The following is a 14,307-nucleotide window of genomic DNA, read 5'->3' on the forward strand; positions in this document are numbered from 1 at the left end:
CCCGCCGGAGCAGTACCTATTTATCTACTTGCACTTATGGCGTGCTTTCAAACTGCTAGGTTGGTAGGAGCTGGGACCGAGCAACGGGAGCTCACCCCGTTGCGGGGATTCGAACCGCTGACCTTCTGATCGGCAAGCCCAAGAGGCTCAGTGGTTTAGACCACAGTGCCACCCGTGTATCAATTGTATCTACCAACTGATAAAACAGTACTATTATCCAAACATTTCTGCTGCAGTTTAGGATGCAATGCTGCAAATACGGCAAGTTTTTTCTTTGCCTGCTAATCAATATTCTAATTTCTGCTATGTAAGCCAAATACCTATATTTATCTAGTGACTGGAGGAAAGATTTGGGCCTTAAGTCCTTGTAAAGATGATCATTTGCTTTCTAGTTCTGTTTTTTCCAAGGAATGTAAGCAACTTTACAAGAGATTGAGAACCGATAATAACAAGTTTAGTTAATACGTATATGTTCTGGGGATGTGTAAATCACAACACCAACCAAAAATCTAACTAAGAAGCAAAGACTGCTGTTGGTGGGAGTGTTCCATAAATGTGCCAGGGACAAATCTGAAATATCCTGTATTCCTTTACTTCTATTCTTTCCTTCTGAGAGGACATGAAGTGTAGAAATTGAACACAGCATTCAGCTTGTCAGGCTTTTAGAAAACTATTTTTATACTAATGGTGCTATATAATAATTTATGACATGTAAAAAAATGTAGTTTAATATTACATTAGAATTTATGTTTCCCAATATATTTCGTGTGTCCAACTTGAGAGGAACCATGCCAAAGGAGTCATGATGCCATGGGTTGTGGTTTTGCAAGTGTTTTTATAAGGAAGAAAGCATAACTGAAATAGATCTGTTTGGTGCTCTTAAGAAAATGTAACGTTTTGGTACTCTTTCAAAATTTATCCCTAGTAAGAAAGTGTGATACTTTATGAACAAAGCCATGCTATGTACAAAATCATTTTGATCTGCTAAAAGAAAGTGCTGCTGAGTTGTCAATATTGTGTGAGTTTCCAAGCAGTTACAGTTACAGGAAAAATAGTTTTCCTAGCATACTGCTTTGATTCTGATTTTCCTTGCATAAAAACACAAGAAAGGGAAATATAAATTGAAGAGCTACCTATCCAGTAAGCCTACTTAAAGAGGTGCAGAATCTGTAAGGCAGGTGTTGGAATCATTTGGCCCTCCAGATGTTGCTGAACTTGGAGGTGCCATCTTGTGTCTGATGTGTCATGTGTGTGTGATGTCACATGCACAATGTATATCTGTGACGTCACATTGTTGGGAGGAGGCTGAGTGGGGAGCCCAGAGCAGCATGGCTTCCTCTCTTGTACAATGCACAATGTATATCTGTGACGTCACATTGTTGGGAGGAGGCTGAGTGGGGAGCCCAGAGCAGCATGGCTTCCTCTCTTGTACTCGGGAGGAGCTAGACACTGGACAGTGTTGCAGTCTGCTTCCTCCAACTTCCCAACATCAAGGGGGCCCTGCCAGCAAATATTGAGGGGGGTGGAGACCCCCTCCACCCCTAGGTGTTGGCACACCAGGCTGAACTGTAACTCCCATCAAACCCAGCAAACATGGGCAATGACCAGGGATAATTAGAGTTGTAGTTCAGCAACATCTGGAGGGTTAAAGCTTCCCCAAATCTCTTGGTAAGAGGAAATTGGCAGCCTTTGGCACTGTATGAAAAGGTTATGTGCACAATTATACTGTAGGCATGTGTTTAGTGAAAAAGTAAATACAAAATTATATAAAAATGGGAATAGATGGTGTTTTTCTGTTTTCTTCACAGTGGTCTAGCCTGTTCAGCTGCATCTGTATTTTCTGTTCAGTTTTCAACCAATATATCAAGAAAGCTTATTGGAATCTTTACTCATGAAAAAAATCTTCAAGAAATTCAAGACATGTTCACGTCAAGGGAGCATGAATTGATATAGCAGTGAGAGCATCCCTAAATATGTCTGTACTTTTTTTAAAAAAACAACTTGGATTTTATAGCTCAACATATTGAATTCCATCTAGTTAAATAGTCATTAACACCTTAAAGACTAACAGTTGTATTATGGCTTAAGCTATCATGTTGTATAGTGTGATTATTTGTAAAATCAGCATGAACCACTATTTATCTCTTTTATCAAATCTTTATTCTAGCCTTCTTCTATGAGCTCAGTATGGCAAGCATGTTCTTCACAAGAACCCTGCAATGTAGTTCAGGCTGGGAGAGTGGACCAAGATCATTGTGTGAGCCATTCTATTACTCTTCAAAAGCTTTTATTGCTTGACTTTATACTCCTGATTTCTTGTATGAAGTGAAATGTCAACTTCACACACAAGCACATATTGAAAAGGCAGGACATAAGCTGGAACTAATCGTTAGCAGGAGAAGCTGAGTATGTAAAGGGTGTTAGGCAATAAATGTGTACTACCTTAAAAGACAGGAGTGCCTGGCGTGCTCTTGTCCATGGGGTCATGAAGAGTCGGACACGACTAAACAACAACCACCTTAAAATTATTTTTAAACTTTTTTTTTTACTAAAATAATGCAGGAATATTGAGAAGAGACCTCAAATGTGCATTCGTGATGGTGGTAGCACATATTTTTGATCTTCTGGTTTGTTTCTTTTACAAGCGTAAAAACTGCCTCTGAGAAAGTCAACAAGCTAGAAATATATTGGGTAAATAAACCATCCTCAGTTCACCATTGGAGGCCATCTGTTTATGTTCTTTATTTTGATGTTATTCCATCTGCCCTTCCATTGAAAAGCTAGCACTGCATTGCAAAATTCTATGAGTTGTATCTAAAGATGTCTATGCACGATCAGAATGGACTCTACCTTTCTTTTCCCTTCTGACAGCCCTTTGTGTGTCCTCAAAATTTGTTCTGGAGGGTTTTAGCATTTCTAGAGGCAGATTTCAAGAGGAGGATATGGAATATCTTTTCGGAGTTTTGGAATATCTCATAATACTAAACCAGGACTGCTAAATTTAGTAGAGTGAGTATAGTTAGAATTGTAACTCTAGTTATAGCAAATGAAATATTGCACTGCATGCCATTTAAGTGTTCACTTACAGTCCCTCAGCTCTTTATGCAGTGGGTCTTTTTCCATTTCCCATTGTGGATAATTGGAAAGTGATATTCTGCAGGAATGGCTATGAAAACAGCTGTAGCTTCTTATATATTTTACTGTTATTACAGAGACTTCAGCCACAAGCCCAAGTACATTTATTATTAGAATTTACTAGGAAACCAATTTTATATAACATAATGGGACTTTTGTTCTGATTATGTTTGTATCTCTTGTAATAGTGAAAGCAAGCCCAGTTCTTGCAGCTAAGGCAAACAATGGCTAAGTGAACAAGAGAGTGTGTGTGTGTGCTTGGAAATAAAACAGGGCTTTCTTGCTCCAGACAAACCATGGCCCAAAGCCAAGCGTTGTATGGGAGACGAATCAAGCTGGTTTTGGATGCAAGGATAACCCGGACCATGGCTTTCCTCTCGGTAGCATGGCAATGGACGAAGAAGAAAAAGATTTCTAAAGTTTGCCCCCGAGTCTCCAGCAAAAATGCAGGGCAGCGAATCTGCAGGTGGCTAGCTTGTCTACCGTAACTTTATTCCCACAAAGGTCAGTTATTTTGCTCTCGGTGGTAACAGCAGCTGGCGAAGGGCGGGGGAATCATTCTTTAAGCAGCACGAGGGCTTCCAAGTTTTACTGCTGTTTTGGGGGCTCGGAGGGAACACAAGCCGCTGCCCAGCCACAGATGACGCCAGAATACTGAATGTCACCCCAATTTCCTTCAGGGAACTTCCCCACTTCCACCCCGGAATCTCCGGGGTTGTGGATACTTCCACAGGGAAACCTATAAGCGAAGAGGGTCTGCGAATCCACAAACCCCGCCCCTCTCTTGATAGTTGAGGGTGACTCGAAAGAGGCGGGGCACTCAGCAGGGACCGCGAGAACGCGATCTGCGCGGTTCCCATCATGCAACGGGGCAGGGGTATAAAACCCGGAGGCGGGGCGCGAGGAGCTTCTTCAGAGAGTGGCCAGGGGCAGAGCGAGTGGTGTGTGGCTGTGGTGGGGCGCGGAAGGTATGTGTGGGGATGCTAGGAGGTGCGTGCGCTGCGTGAGGCGTGTGCGTGGGTTGAGTGGCGCGCGTGTGGAGCCCCTGCGCTACGGCACTTCCTTCCCTCATTTACACGTTGATCTTATTTGATCGGGCCGGGATGTTGCCGCCTCCCCAGGCCTGAGATGAGAAGAACCCTTCTCCCTGCGAAGCCCTCGGGCGCTGTGCAGTGAAGCAGGTGAAGCGAGCGGGCGGCCGTTTTAAGCCGGAGGTGATGAACTGATCAGATAGACGAGGCTGGAGGCTGCGGGGGGGGGGGTTCCCTTCCCCCTCCTCCTGGCCAATGTGTATTGGAGCGATTCTGATCCGGCTCGACCGCAGCAGCTCCGCCTGAGCCGCTCCTTTGTTCCTGCCTCGGGCGTCTTCCTTTGCTGCGACAACGACTCCCGCTCTCCATCCCCGTCCCTCGCACAAGGCTGCTGGCTTTCCTGAAAAGGCCTTCCCAATAAATGCTAATGAAATTCGCGGTGCGAAAACAACTTGGAACAATTAATTCTGGCATGCTCCCCTCCCCCGCCCCGACTTCATTCCATCTAATGGACTGATGGTGAGATGGGTTGTAGTCCAAGAAAGCTCTTCGTTAAGTCCTTAAGGTGCCATAAGCCTCTTCCTTGTGCTATAAAAGGACACTTGCAGGCTCTGTTCAAAGAGTTCATGATGCTTGCATGTTCCGTGGTTCCTTCTGTGGAATATTTCCCAAGCTGTGCCCATGTCTTATAGGGCTGCTTCTCAAATTATTGCCACCATGTGGAGGCTGATAATACAGTAACAGTTAAAATGGCCTCTGGTGGTTAAAATTACAGAAAGCAGGCCTCCCCTAAGATTCAGAATTTAAGTTCTCAAAATGACAAAGGGAATCTACAATTCCTTCTACCTGTCAGCATTTTCATGTGCTTTTCGAGTCGAGAGGAGGAAGACATACTTAGAGAGATTGCTTGCTAGGCTAAATTGAGAAATAATTGGCCTGTTCTCATTTGAGTGTATTTTTTCTTGAATGTTAAACATACATTGGAACCTCTGGTTACATATGAACACTTCTGGTAATGAGCTCCGCTAACCTGGAAGTACATGCTCCTGGTTACGAACTTTGCCCCAAGATGTGAGCTGAAGTGCGGCGGCAGTGGGAGGCCCCATTAGCGAAAGCGCACCTCGGGTTAAGAACAGCCCTCTGGGATGAATTAAGTTCGTAACTTGAGGTACCACTGTACTATTTGCTTTCATTCTTTTAAGGGTTCAGCCCTTGGACTTGTTTGCATAGACAAGACTCAGTAGTAATAAAGACTCAGTAGTAATAAAGATGGGCATTCCTGTCCATATGTGCAGTGCCCTTTTTAAACATAGTGAAACTAGCTAGCCGCCTGAATTAGTAGAGAAATGGCTTTTACAACAGTTTAACCTTGGCATTTTTCATTGTGAGAGTGCAATGCACTGCCTGCCTAAAGTGATAGTTTCTAAATGCTGTCCTTTTAGGACTTCAGTTCAGATTACTGTAACTGATTCAATTCCTAACCAAAATCTCTGGATTTACTAGGCCTGATAACTTGGACTTTGCTGATAGGCAAGAAGCAGTTTGTTCCTCTCAAGTACTGTACTGGGGAACAGTATAGCTGTGCTGCTACTAGAATTCAGTGAAGCTGGATGGTTTAATCAAGGATCCTAAAAGGAAAGCAAACATTGAAGACTTAACTCAGATACACGTAAACACAGGCTGAAACGACAGAAGCAGCAATCATGGCCGTGCAAAACCCTTAGTGGTAGAAGATCCCACCATTCTCTTTGCGTGAGTATCCACTGTTAGTGGCTGCAGTGTGATGAGACTCTGAAAAGACAAAAGTCACAGTCAACTTTTTCTGAGTATTCCATACACTGAGAAATTTTCCAATCAGAGCTTAAATAGTACCACACATCAATTTAAGAGGAAGCTCTTAATTTCTTGTGTTAAATTGAAAACCATCAATTCAAAAGTTTCCAGATGATGTTAAGCAGCATAACAGAAAAAAAATGGAGATCTAAATGAATGCACAGAACCTGCACGTGTTCTGCTTAGCTCTAAAATTATTATCAATTAGTGGCCAATGTGTGGTGTAGTGGTTAAGAGCAGTAGTCTTGTAATCTGGGGAACCGGGTTCGCGTCTCCGCTCCTACACATGCAGCTGCTGGGTGACCTTGGGCCAGTCACACTTTGAAGTCTCTCAGCCCCACTCACCTCACAGAGTGTCGTGGGGGAGGAAGGGAAAGGAGAATGTTAGCCGCTTTGAGACTCCTTAAAGGGAGTGAAAGGCGGGATATCAAATCCAAACTCTTCTTCAACAATGTTTTTAAAGACTTTTCTCCAGTCTAGTTTAAAGTGTGATCCACACCATTCATTTCAGTGGTTTCTCAAGCAGAATATAAATGTAGAGGAGCTTTCATCACCCTGATTTTAAAAGTACATCTACTCTGAATGTATTAGTTTTTAACACAGGGATAGGTTGAAGAATATGATTATATAATGTAAATAAAAGAAGCTTGATATTCAAAATAATTAAAAAGGACCTGGGAGATTAGGGTGTCTAGGTAGGAGTTAGATTTGCTGAACATGAGCTGGTCACTATGGATTTATGATCTTACTCCCTTTAAAGGTAAAGGGACCCCTGACCATTAGGTCCAGTCGTGACCGACTCTGGGGTTGCGGCGCTCATCTCGCTTTATTGGCCAAGGGAGCCGGCGTACAGCTTCCGGGTCATGTAGCTAGCATGACTAAGCCGCTTCTGGCGAACCAGAGCAGTGCACAGAAACGCCATTTACCTTACCACCTGGAGCGGTACCTATTTATCTACTTGCACTTTGACATGCTTTCGAACTGCTAGGTTGGCAGGAGCAGGGACTCAGCAACAGGAGCTCACCCCATTGCGGGGATTCGGGGTAATTCTTTAGGAGAGGTAAAATGAATGTCTACAACTTGTGCTTACCAATAGCTCCTTCAATATTGTGGATTGACTCTCTTACTGGGTTGACCCAGTGTCTCACAGATATACCCTTGGAAATAGGCTGCTGAATCGAAGATGCTGTGCGTTCCTTCACAGGCTCTAAACCCTTCAGTTGTCTCAAAAACAAGAGTGAGAACATGTGTTAACATGCAAGAAAGTAATAAATTCTGGGCAGAGGCCATCACTTCCATATTTTTTGCATTGGAGTATGAATTTTGTATCTGTAAGCATTAAAGTGATTTAAGATCTGTAGGTGTGCTCTCACTGAGAAGCACCCTAAGACAATATAGAGTGCTAAGTAAGTAGAGACCCATATTTTGCCAAGGTAACATTCACTGGCTTGGGTTTCCAGTGTGCAGTGCAAAGCTACTTGCTTCAGCATTGTCTGTACGTGCCTATTACTGCAAGTGCAGATGGATAAGATATGGGATACTCATGCAATACAAGCCAAAGCAGAAACACTTCCTGCACTGTTTTACTGTGGCAGGAGAATGGTGTGTCTCATCTGCACATAGATGAAGAAACGTTTTCAGTAAAGTACAGAAACAACCTGCCTCATAGCTACAAATGTTGCACCTTTGGCTCATGCAAATTCTGTGGAGAGTCATGCTGTTTGCTGAATTCTACAAGAGCAATGAATTACACTTACCCATGGTCATCAAATAGGGTCTCCTTATGGAGAACTACCTTGCTCTTGTCTTTAAGCAGGTCTTTGTGGTGATTGTACAGGGCACTGAGGTTAAAATCCAGACTGTCTTTGGAAACCTAGGCATTTAAGGAGGGATGGGGAAATCATTACAGTGGTACCTCGGGTTACATACACTTCAGGTTACAGACTCTGCTAACACAGAAATAGTACCTCGGGTTAAGAACTTTGCTTCAGGATGAGAACAGAAATCACGCTGCGGTAGCAGCGGGATGCCCCGTTAGCTAAAGTGGTGCTTCAGGTTAAGAACAGTTTCAGGTTAAGTACGGACCTCCGGAACGAATTAAGTACGTAACCAGAGGTACCACTGTATTGACGTTTTTATAAGTCTGCTTTAAGTACACAGTGCAACTACACGTGTTGATGGGTCAAAGTGTAGCCCATTTAAAAGCAAATCTGACAGTGTATGAAAGCCAACCTATTTCGATTGAGGGCAAAGCAAAAGAGCCTTGCAACACAAGCAAAGGATGGTAGCATCAGGTGAATATTTTTACCTCAGGTTCTGTATACCAGATTTCTCTTCTGATGCTTGCTAGTGTAGGTGTTCCATGTAGTCGATTCCAGGGGTCTCGTTGCTGTGCAAGATGAGTAGGCATACAGTAGGGAGTTTTCTGGATCAATAAGAAGTATAAGAGACTTAAAGGAGTGATTGCAAGCTTGTTCAGCCTGAGGAGATGGACCCTGCCAGCCAAGTTACTTGTGAGGTGGGCCAACCCTGTGCAGTGCTATTTCAGGATGACCAATCTGAAACCAAAATGAGGCATTGTGCCTCACTGAGTAGTATTACTGGTCAAATTATAAAGTAACACTTTCGCTTATGCTCCTTTCTCTCTCATAGTTACCCAGTGAGCAACAAAAGTAGTTGGGATGTGCATCTGGAGCTCTTGTTAAGTGCATATAGAAGCTGCTGTAGAAGAGGTTGTATATTGGGTGCTGCTTTTACCCCTTTCTCCCACGGCCTTTTGGACCCAGGCCCTACGCTGTTTTAGACATTTCTGTGTTCCACAAGTTCTTGGTATGGATGCTGTGTCTGTGTTCTGGGGAACTGATGCCACATTTGCTAATCTTCAGCCATCAGCAAATTTTGGGTAACAGTTGATGCATTTTAGCGCTCATTATCAGTATTTTTTCTGGGTGAACAGTAACCCATGCTCATTCATAAAGCTTCGTGCAAGAGTGATCATGGCTGTGAGTAAGCTAAGTACATAAAATCAAATCTATAAAGCCAAAATTGATATGCCTGACACTGCTGCCTGTGCTAGATTAGGGTCTATGGGATGATTTACATGAGGTTAAAAATGAGTTGTTGTCTTCTGACCTGTAGCTAAAATGACCTTCCTCCTATCAACGACCACACACACACTCCCAACCTGCTGGTTTTCATATTTTCAGAGTAGAGGACAGCACATTGGCAGAAGAGGCAGCATCATGAGTTCTTTCACCTCACATCATTTCTCTTCTATACTCTGAGATGGGAATGCAGGAAGCTACATTATATTAAATTAGACCCTCTGTCCATTTAGCTTAGCATTGCCTACATGGACTGGCAGAGGGTCTTCAGTGTTTTAGGCAGAGGTCTGTGTCTCTGTCTGGAAATTAAACCTGGGACCCTCTGCATGCAAAGTGGCTGGAGGAGTAGGACAGAGCAAGAGGGTGAAGGAACAACGGGGGGGGGGGGCTTTTTCCATTCTCTAGACACCCTGGGAAACTCAACAAACCTACTGTACCTGGAACTGGGGTGGAGAATGCAGCTGAAGGGGACACAGCTGTGGCAATGGATGCTAGCCAGCCATCCTTTGTACACCACTTAGATATATTTTAATATACTAAGCGGTAGAAATATTTTTAATATATTAAGTGGTATAGAAAACCAGCCAATCAATCAGAGTAGAATCTCTACCACTGAGCCACTGTTCTTCCCCAAAAGGAGTGAGCGAAGCCTGGCAAGACAGCCTTGGCATGGCAACAGGTTGCAGCAGATGGACCACGTGCTGTGGATTTGCTGCTGTGTGCAGGCCACCAGGAAGCAGTCTCTGGTTTAAAGAGAAAGGCGAGAAGTGTTTTAAGCGAGGAGCACTTATATATTGCTGAGGCTACATTTATTTGTAGAGAGTAGTAGTCTTGTCGTCTAGAGTCTCCAAGTTACTCTTAAAAGTACTTTTTCATAAAAGTGCATTTGTGTAAAATTAGTGGCTTCAGCAGTCCCAAAATATATTGTGGCACTTTGAGATTTTAGAACCATCCTTTGATAAAATTTGGTATTCTTTCTATTCCCACAATCTTCCTTGCAATGTACTTACACTTTCTTCCATTATTGGAAAGAGTATAATGTATGGGGTAGGGAGCTTCTCTGGGCTCCCTCACCCAAGTTGTTGAAAGGGAATGGATGTGGTCCTTTATCTTGCTTGGAAAAGGAATGTATTGATAATGTGCATTCTTATCTGAGGTTAGTGCATTGTGACAACATCTTCCAGTATTGCCTTCTGTCTTCCAAAGTGCCACCTGGCACTCAAAAGCCAGTTTAAATAGCTGCTTCCTTATGTTGATGTGCCCTCCGGTCAATCTGACCAGGAACATACAAGTCACTGCTGATTCACACCTGGAGCCAGCCGGTCAAACGTAACTGAGGTTAAGGTAGATTTGTGGGGTAGGTGGGTCAGAGGGGTTCTCTTAGATGTTCCCAGGACTACCAGTAATGTGCATCCTAATCTGAGGGTGCAGAGAGGTAGATTTATGACCACATGAAAATAGATTTCCTGGTGAGTGACAGTGGAGAAGAAGGAAAGTGCTGTCTGCGTCATTGGGCCACTTCTCCCAGCCCCCTTTTTTATTTTGCAGCAAATAAAGAGTGTGGAGGAAGAAAGTGGCTGCAGGCTCCTCTCTGCGCAAAGGCAAAGATTGGCTTAGTGTGGTCAGTGTTGTTGTTGTTTAGTCGTTTAGTCGTGTCCGACTCTTCGTGACCCCATGGACCAGAGCATGCCAGGCACTCCTGTCTTCCACTGCCTCCCGCAGTTTGGTCAAACTCATGTTGGTAGCTTCAAGAACACTATCCAACCATCTCGTCCCCTGTCGTCCCCTTCTCCTTGTGCCCTCCATCTTTCCCAACATCAGGGTCTTTTCCAGGGAGTCTTCTCTTCTCATGAGGTGGCCAAAGTATTGGAGCCTCAGCTTCACAATCTGTCCTTCCAGTGAGCACTCAGGACTGATTTCCTTAAGAATGGTTTGATCTTCTTGCAGTCAATGGGACTCTCAAGAGTCTCCTCCAGCACCATAATTCAAAAGCATCAATTCTTTGGCGATCAGCCTTCTTTATGGTCCAGCTCTCACTTCCATACATCACTACTGGGAAAACCATAGCTTTTACTATACGGACCTTTGTTGGCAAGGTGATGTCTCTACTTTTTAAGATGCTTTAAGTGCGGCCAGTAAAGGTAAAGGTACCCCTGCCCATGCGGGCCAGTTGTGACCAACTCGGGTTGCGCGCCCATCTTGCTTAAGAGGCCGGGGGCCAGCGCTGTCCGAAGACACTTCCGGGTCACGTGGCCAGCGTGACGAAGCTGCTCTGGCGAGCCTGCACCAGCGCAGCACACGGAAACGCTGTTTACCTTCCTGCTATAAAGCAGTACCTATTTATCTACTTGCACTTAAGGGTGCTTTCGAACTGGTAGGTGGGCAGGAGCTGGGACCGTACGACGGGAGCTCACCCTGCCGCGGGGATTCAAACCGCCGACCATACGATCGGCAAGTCCTAGGTGCTGAGGTTTTACCCACAGCGCCACCCGCGTCCCACCAGTGCGGCCAGTAAACCAGGACAAATACTCCTTGGGAGGAGTAGGGAATCTTCTTTCTTAGCCCAAGGGACACATTCCCTTCTCTGCAACCTTCTCAGGGCCATATGCCAGTGGTGGCTGGAGGCAGAGACAAAAGTAGGCAAAGCAACATATGCACATTTTACCTTTCTACAATAGGATGGTTTGCACACACAAACAAGGAAGAGGCATTATCAGAGTTCCAGGACAAACTGCAATCGGGAAAATGCTCAGGGAGCCAAGTAAGGGGGTGGCCCGTGAGAGGGGAGTGGCCTGAGGAGAGGTCCAAGGGCCAGTTAAATCTTTAAACGGGGGGGGGGGGGGCCTTCTCTAGTTGCTTTCCAGATTATGGTGTATTGAAAGCATTTTATTATTGTTAGTCCTAATGGTTTTGGTGATTTGCCTTACTTCTGCATTGTCTGCATTTGTTTTGCCAAAATTTGTCTTTTTGTTTTTTGTTTTGTTTTGTTCTCATTTGCTAATCACTCTGGCCTTATTTTGGATTTTGTGACGTCTTTCCTGATCTGCAGTATAAGTAGTAGCTCAGCTTCTATTACTGTAGTTTTGGATAACCCTTCCTCCCCCATTCCCAAGTGTTCTGAAGATATCTAACCCTCCTGCTTTGGCTTTCCCACTCAGTTTCCTTTTTATCAATCTTTATTTTTTATAAGAAGTTTCCTCTACCCAGTGAAATTTAAGCAGGACTATAGCATTCCTCCCATTCAAAACCCTTTTAATCCAGGTTAATAGTTTGGTTGAACTTCAGCATAAATGGGCTCTTTTTGCATCCTTCCTTTGCATTTCTGCGAAAAACACCACAAGCGAAGAATGGCCTGGCCCAAATGTGCGTATAAATGCCTGGTTCGAAACTATTTTGTATCTCTCCCCCCTTTTTTTGTTGTTGTTTTGTTTGTAAGCCTGAGTCTTGTGTCTCTTTAAAAATAATTCAAACACAACAAAAGGCCTTTTTCCATTGTGTTCTTGTCTATGGAATGCTGTTGCTAGGGAGAGATGCCTGCCACCATTTTCATCAGTTTTTATTTATTTGTTTGTTACATAAAATTAGTACACTGCTTGACCGTAAAAACCCTCAAAGCAATTTACAAAAAAACCAAAGCAATAAAATCTGTTAGTTGCCAGGTTCAGACTTCCCTGCTAGTGTTTTTTCCTCTCTGCTTTTAAATAGTTTATACGTGCTGTATTTTATTGTCAAACTGTTTTGAGACTTTTTCTTCTGAAAGCTACTGAGAAATGAAACAAACAATAGACCTGAGCTTCTTTAGGTGGCAATATTTGTCTGAAAAGCAGGATAAAAAAATACAATCAAATAACACTTCCCACCTGGCGGTAGAGCAATGAGGTCAGGTAGAAGCAAGAGTTGCATTAATGCCAAAGAGGTTCAATAGCATGAGCCCTCCGATGAAGATGACTTTAGGCGCTTTGTTAATATAAATGTTAAGGGGTGCATTTAAAAATGTTTTTAAATGGGTGAGGGCATTCTTAATAGGTGGCCCTCTTACCTGGGTACATCTGTTGTTGCCCGTGCAGGTCTCTTCATTTTCATAGTGTGGGAATGGAAAGGGGTCCCTGGTGGTTGGCATGCTCCAGAGGATGGGCGATCCAGTGGCGGCAGCAAAAGCAGATCGCGGGTTCCCTCTCGCCGCGTGTCAGGTTTGTTTAGGAACCAGCGGCGGTTGCTAAGCGACCGTCTTCCCGGGCTTTTAGAGCCCGCAGCACAGTCTCTAATGCGCCCTCTAATGGCTGGAAATGGTAGCACAAAAAGCGGCGCAGGGAAGGAAACGTCAGAATTTTCCCGGAGGGATAAACAGCAGGAAAGGAGGACGGTGCAAATGGGAGGGCGCAAGGCTATTGGTCTTCTGAGAGAGCAACGTGTAATTAGCTGAGTAGTCAGCACAGAGATCGGGAGAGGCGGGGGCGGGGAGGAGAGAAGATGCTCCAGACTTGACGCCGCGATCCCCAGAAATAAAAGACGTTGGCGGATTATTATTATTTTATTTACCAAAATAGGTTTGGGTTTTTTTAGGATTTTATATAGCTGGTAGTTCAAGTGCACCGAATAGTTAATCTCGCTCTTAATTGTATATGTAGTTTTCCTATTTAAAGACTTGCAAGTGGGTTCCCTGTTAATAACGTTTGCGAGGAAAACCGGTTTATAACAGCCGCGTGGGTATGCTAAAAGCGGGAAGGAACATTTGCCCTCTTAAGTTTAAAAGAACATCCCGGCCGCCTACCTCCCGGGAAAAGAAAGGAAGAGACATCCGCGAGGGCCTGGTGCAAAGACACGCGCCATTCCAAGCAGCACGCTCGTGCAACAGATTCACGCGGCCGTGCAATAGCATGAAGAGTTAGAAACGACTGGCTTTTGGTGAGACCCAAGAGCCAGGACCTCCTCGCTGGCGGCAAATAGCAGCTGCATGGAAAATACTCTTCCAATATAGATACTCCCCCCCCCCCTAATTTGTGTTTATTTGTACTGTACTTTGTATTTGTAAAACCCAATAAAAATTATTTATGAAAAATAAATAAAAATGAAATACTTTTCCAATTCAGAGTGGTCAGGCTTCTTCCTTGCTGTTTTCCAGACAAGAACTGATTTTTAAAACACCCCCCCCCCCCGCGCGCGCTTTCAATGTTCAGTTTCGCTGCTGTTTTAAACTGGCTTTC

The 14,307-nt window shown here is 44.1% G+C and overlaps 2 protein-coding genes and 2 long non-coding RNA genes across 5 annotated transcripts in view; 2 read left to right on the forward strand and 2 right to left on the reverse strand.

Annotated features, from left to right (window-relative positions):
• The first annotated feature begins 1,338 nt into the window (after positions 1–1,338).
• Positions 1,339–1,986, forward strand: LOC308586996. Its single transcript, XR_014008177.1, has 2 exons — positions 1,339–1,668; positions 1,809–1,986. It is a non-coding gene; the product is annotated as an uncharacterized lncRNA (long non-coding RNA).
• Positions 1,987–1,995: 9 nt separating this feature from the next.
• On the reverse strand, positions 1,996–5,243 carry LOC308587001. The gene is made up of 2 exons (XR_014008182.1): positions 2,519–5,243; positions 1,996–2,442 (listed from the first exon to the last, which is right to left on the reverse strand). It is a non-coding gene; the product is annotated as an uncharacterized lncRNA (long non-coding RNA).
• Positions 5,244–5,762: 519 nt separating this feature from the next.
• Positions 5,763–13,498, reverse strand: CFAP276 (cilia and flagella associated protein 276). 2 transcript variants are annotated; one of them, XM_081194232.1, is made up of 5 exons: positions 13,143–13,498; positions 8,308–8,424; positions 7,757–7,872; positions 7,090–7,223; positions 5,763–5,957 (listed from the first exon to the last, which is right to left on the reverse strand). In XM_081194232.1, exons 1-5 carry the CDS (start codon positions 13,221–13,223, stop codon positions 5,887–5,889), a joined length of 519 nt encoding a protein of 172 aa, XP_081050358.1. In that variant the 5' UTR covers positions 13,224–13,498; the 3' UTR covers positions 5,763–5,886. The 2 variants fall into 2 exon arrangements, with proteins under 2 accessions (XP_081050358.1, XP_081050359.1); XM_081194233.1 differs by lacking the exon at positions 13,143–13,498 and adding an exon at positions 10,114–10,232.
• ELAPOR1 (endosome-lysosome associated apoptosis and autophagy regulator 1) overlaps positions 10,317–14,307 on the forward strand; it is a 59,777-nt gene continuing 55,786 nt past the window's right edge. The window contains exon 1 of the mRNA XM_081194156.1: positions 10,317–10,447. The gene's annotated coding sequence lies outside the window, so the exon portion shown is untranslated. The remainder of the gene's footprint in view (positions 10,448–14,307) is intronic.

This window comes from Podarcis bocagei, assembly GCF_964188305.1.
Source record: "Podarcis bocagei genome assembly, chromosome: 5".
In the NCBI taxonomy this organism is placed as follows: Eukaryota; Metazoa; Chordata; class Lepidosauria; order Squamata; family Lacertidae; genus Podarcis; species Podarcis bocagei.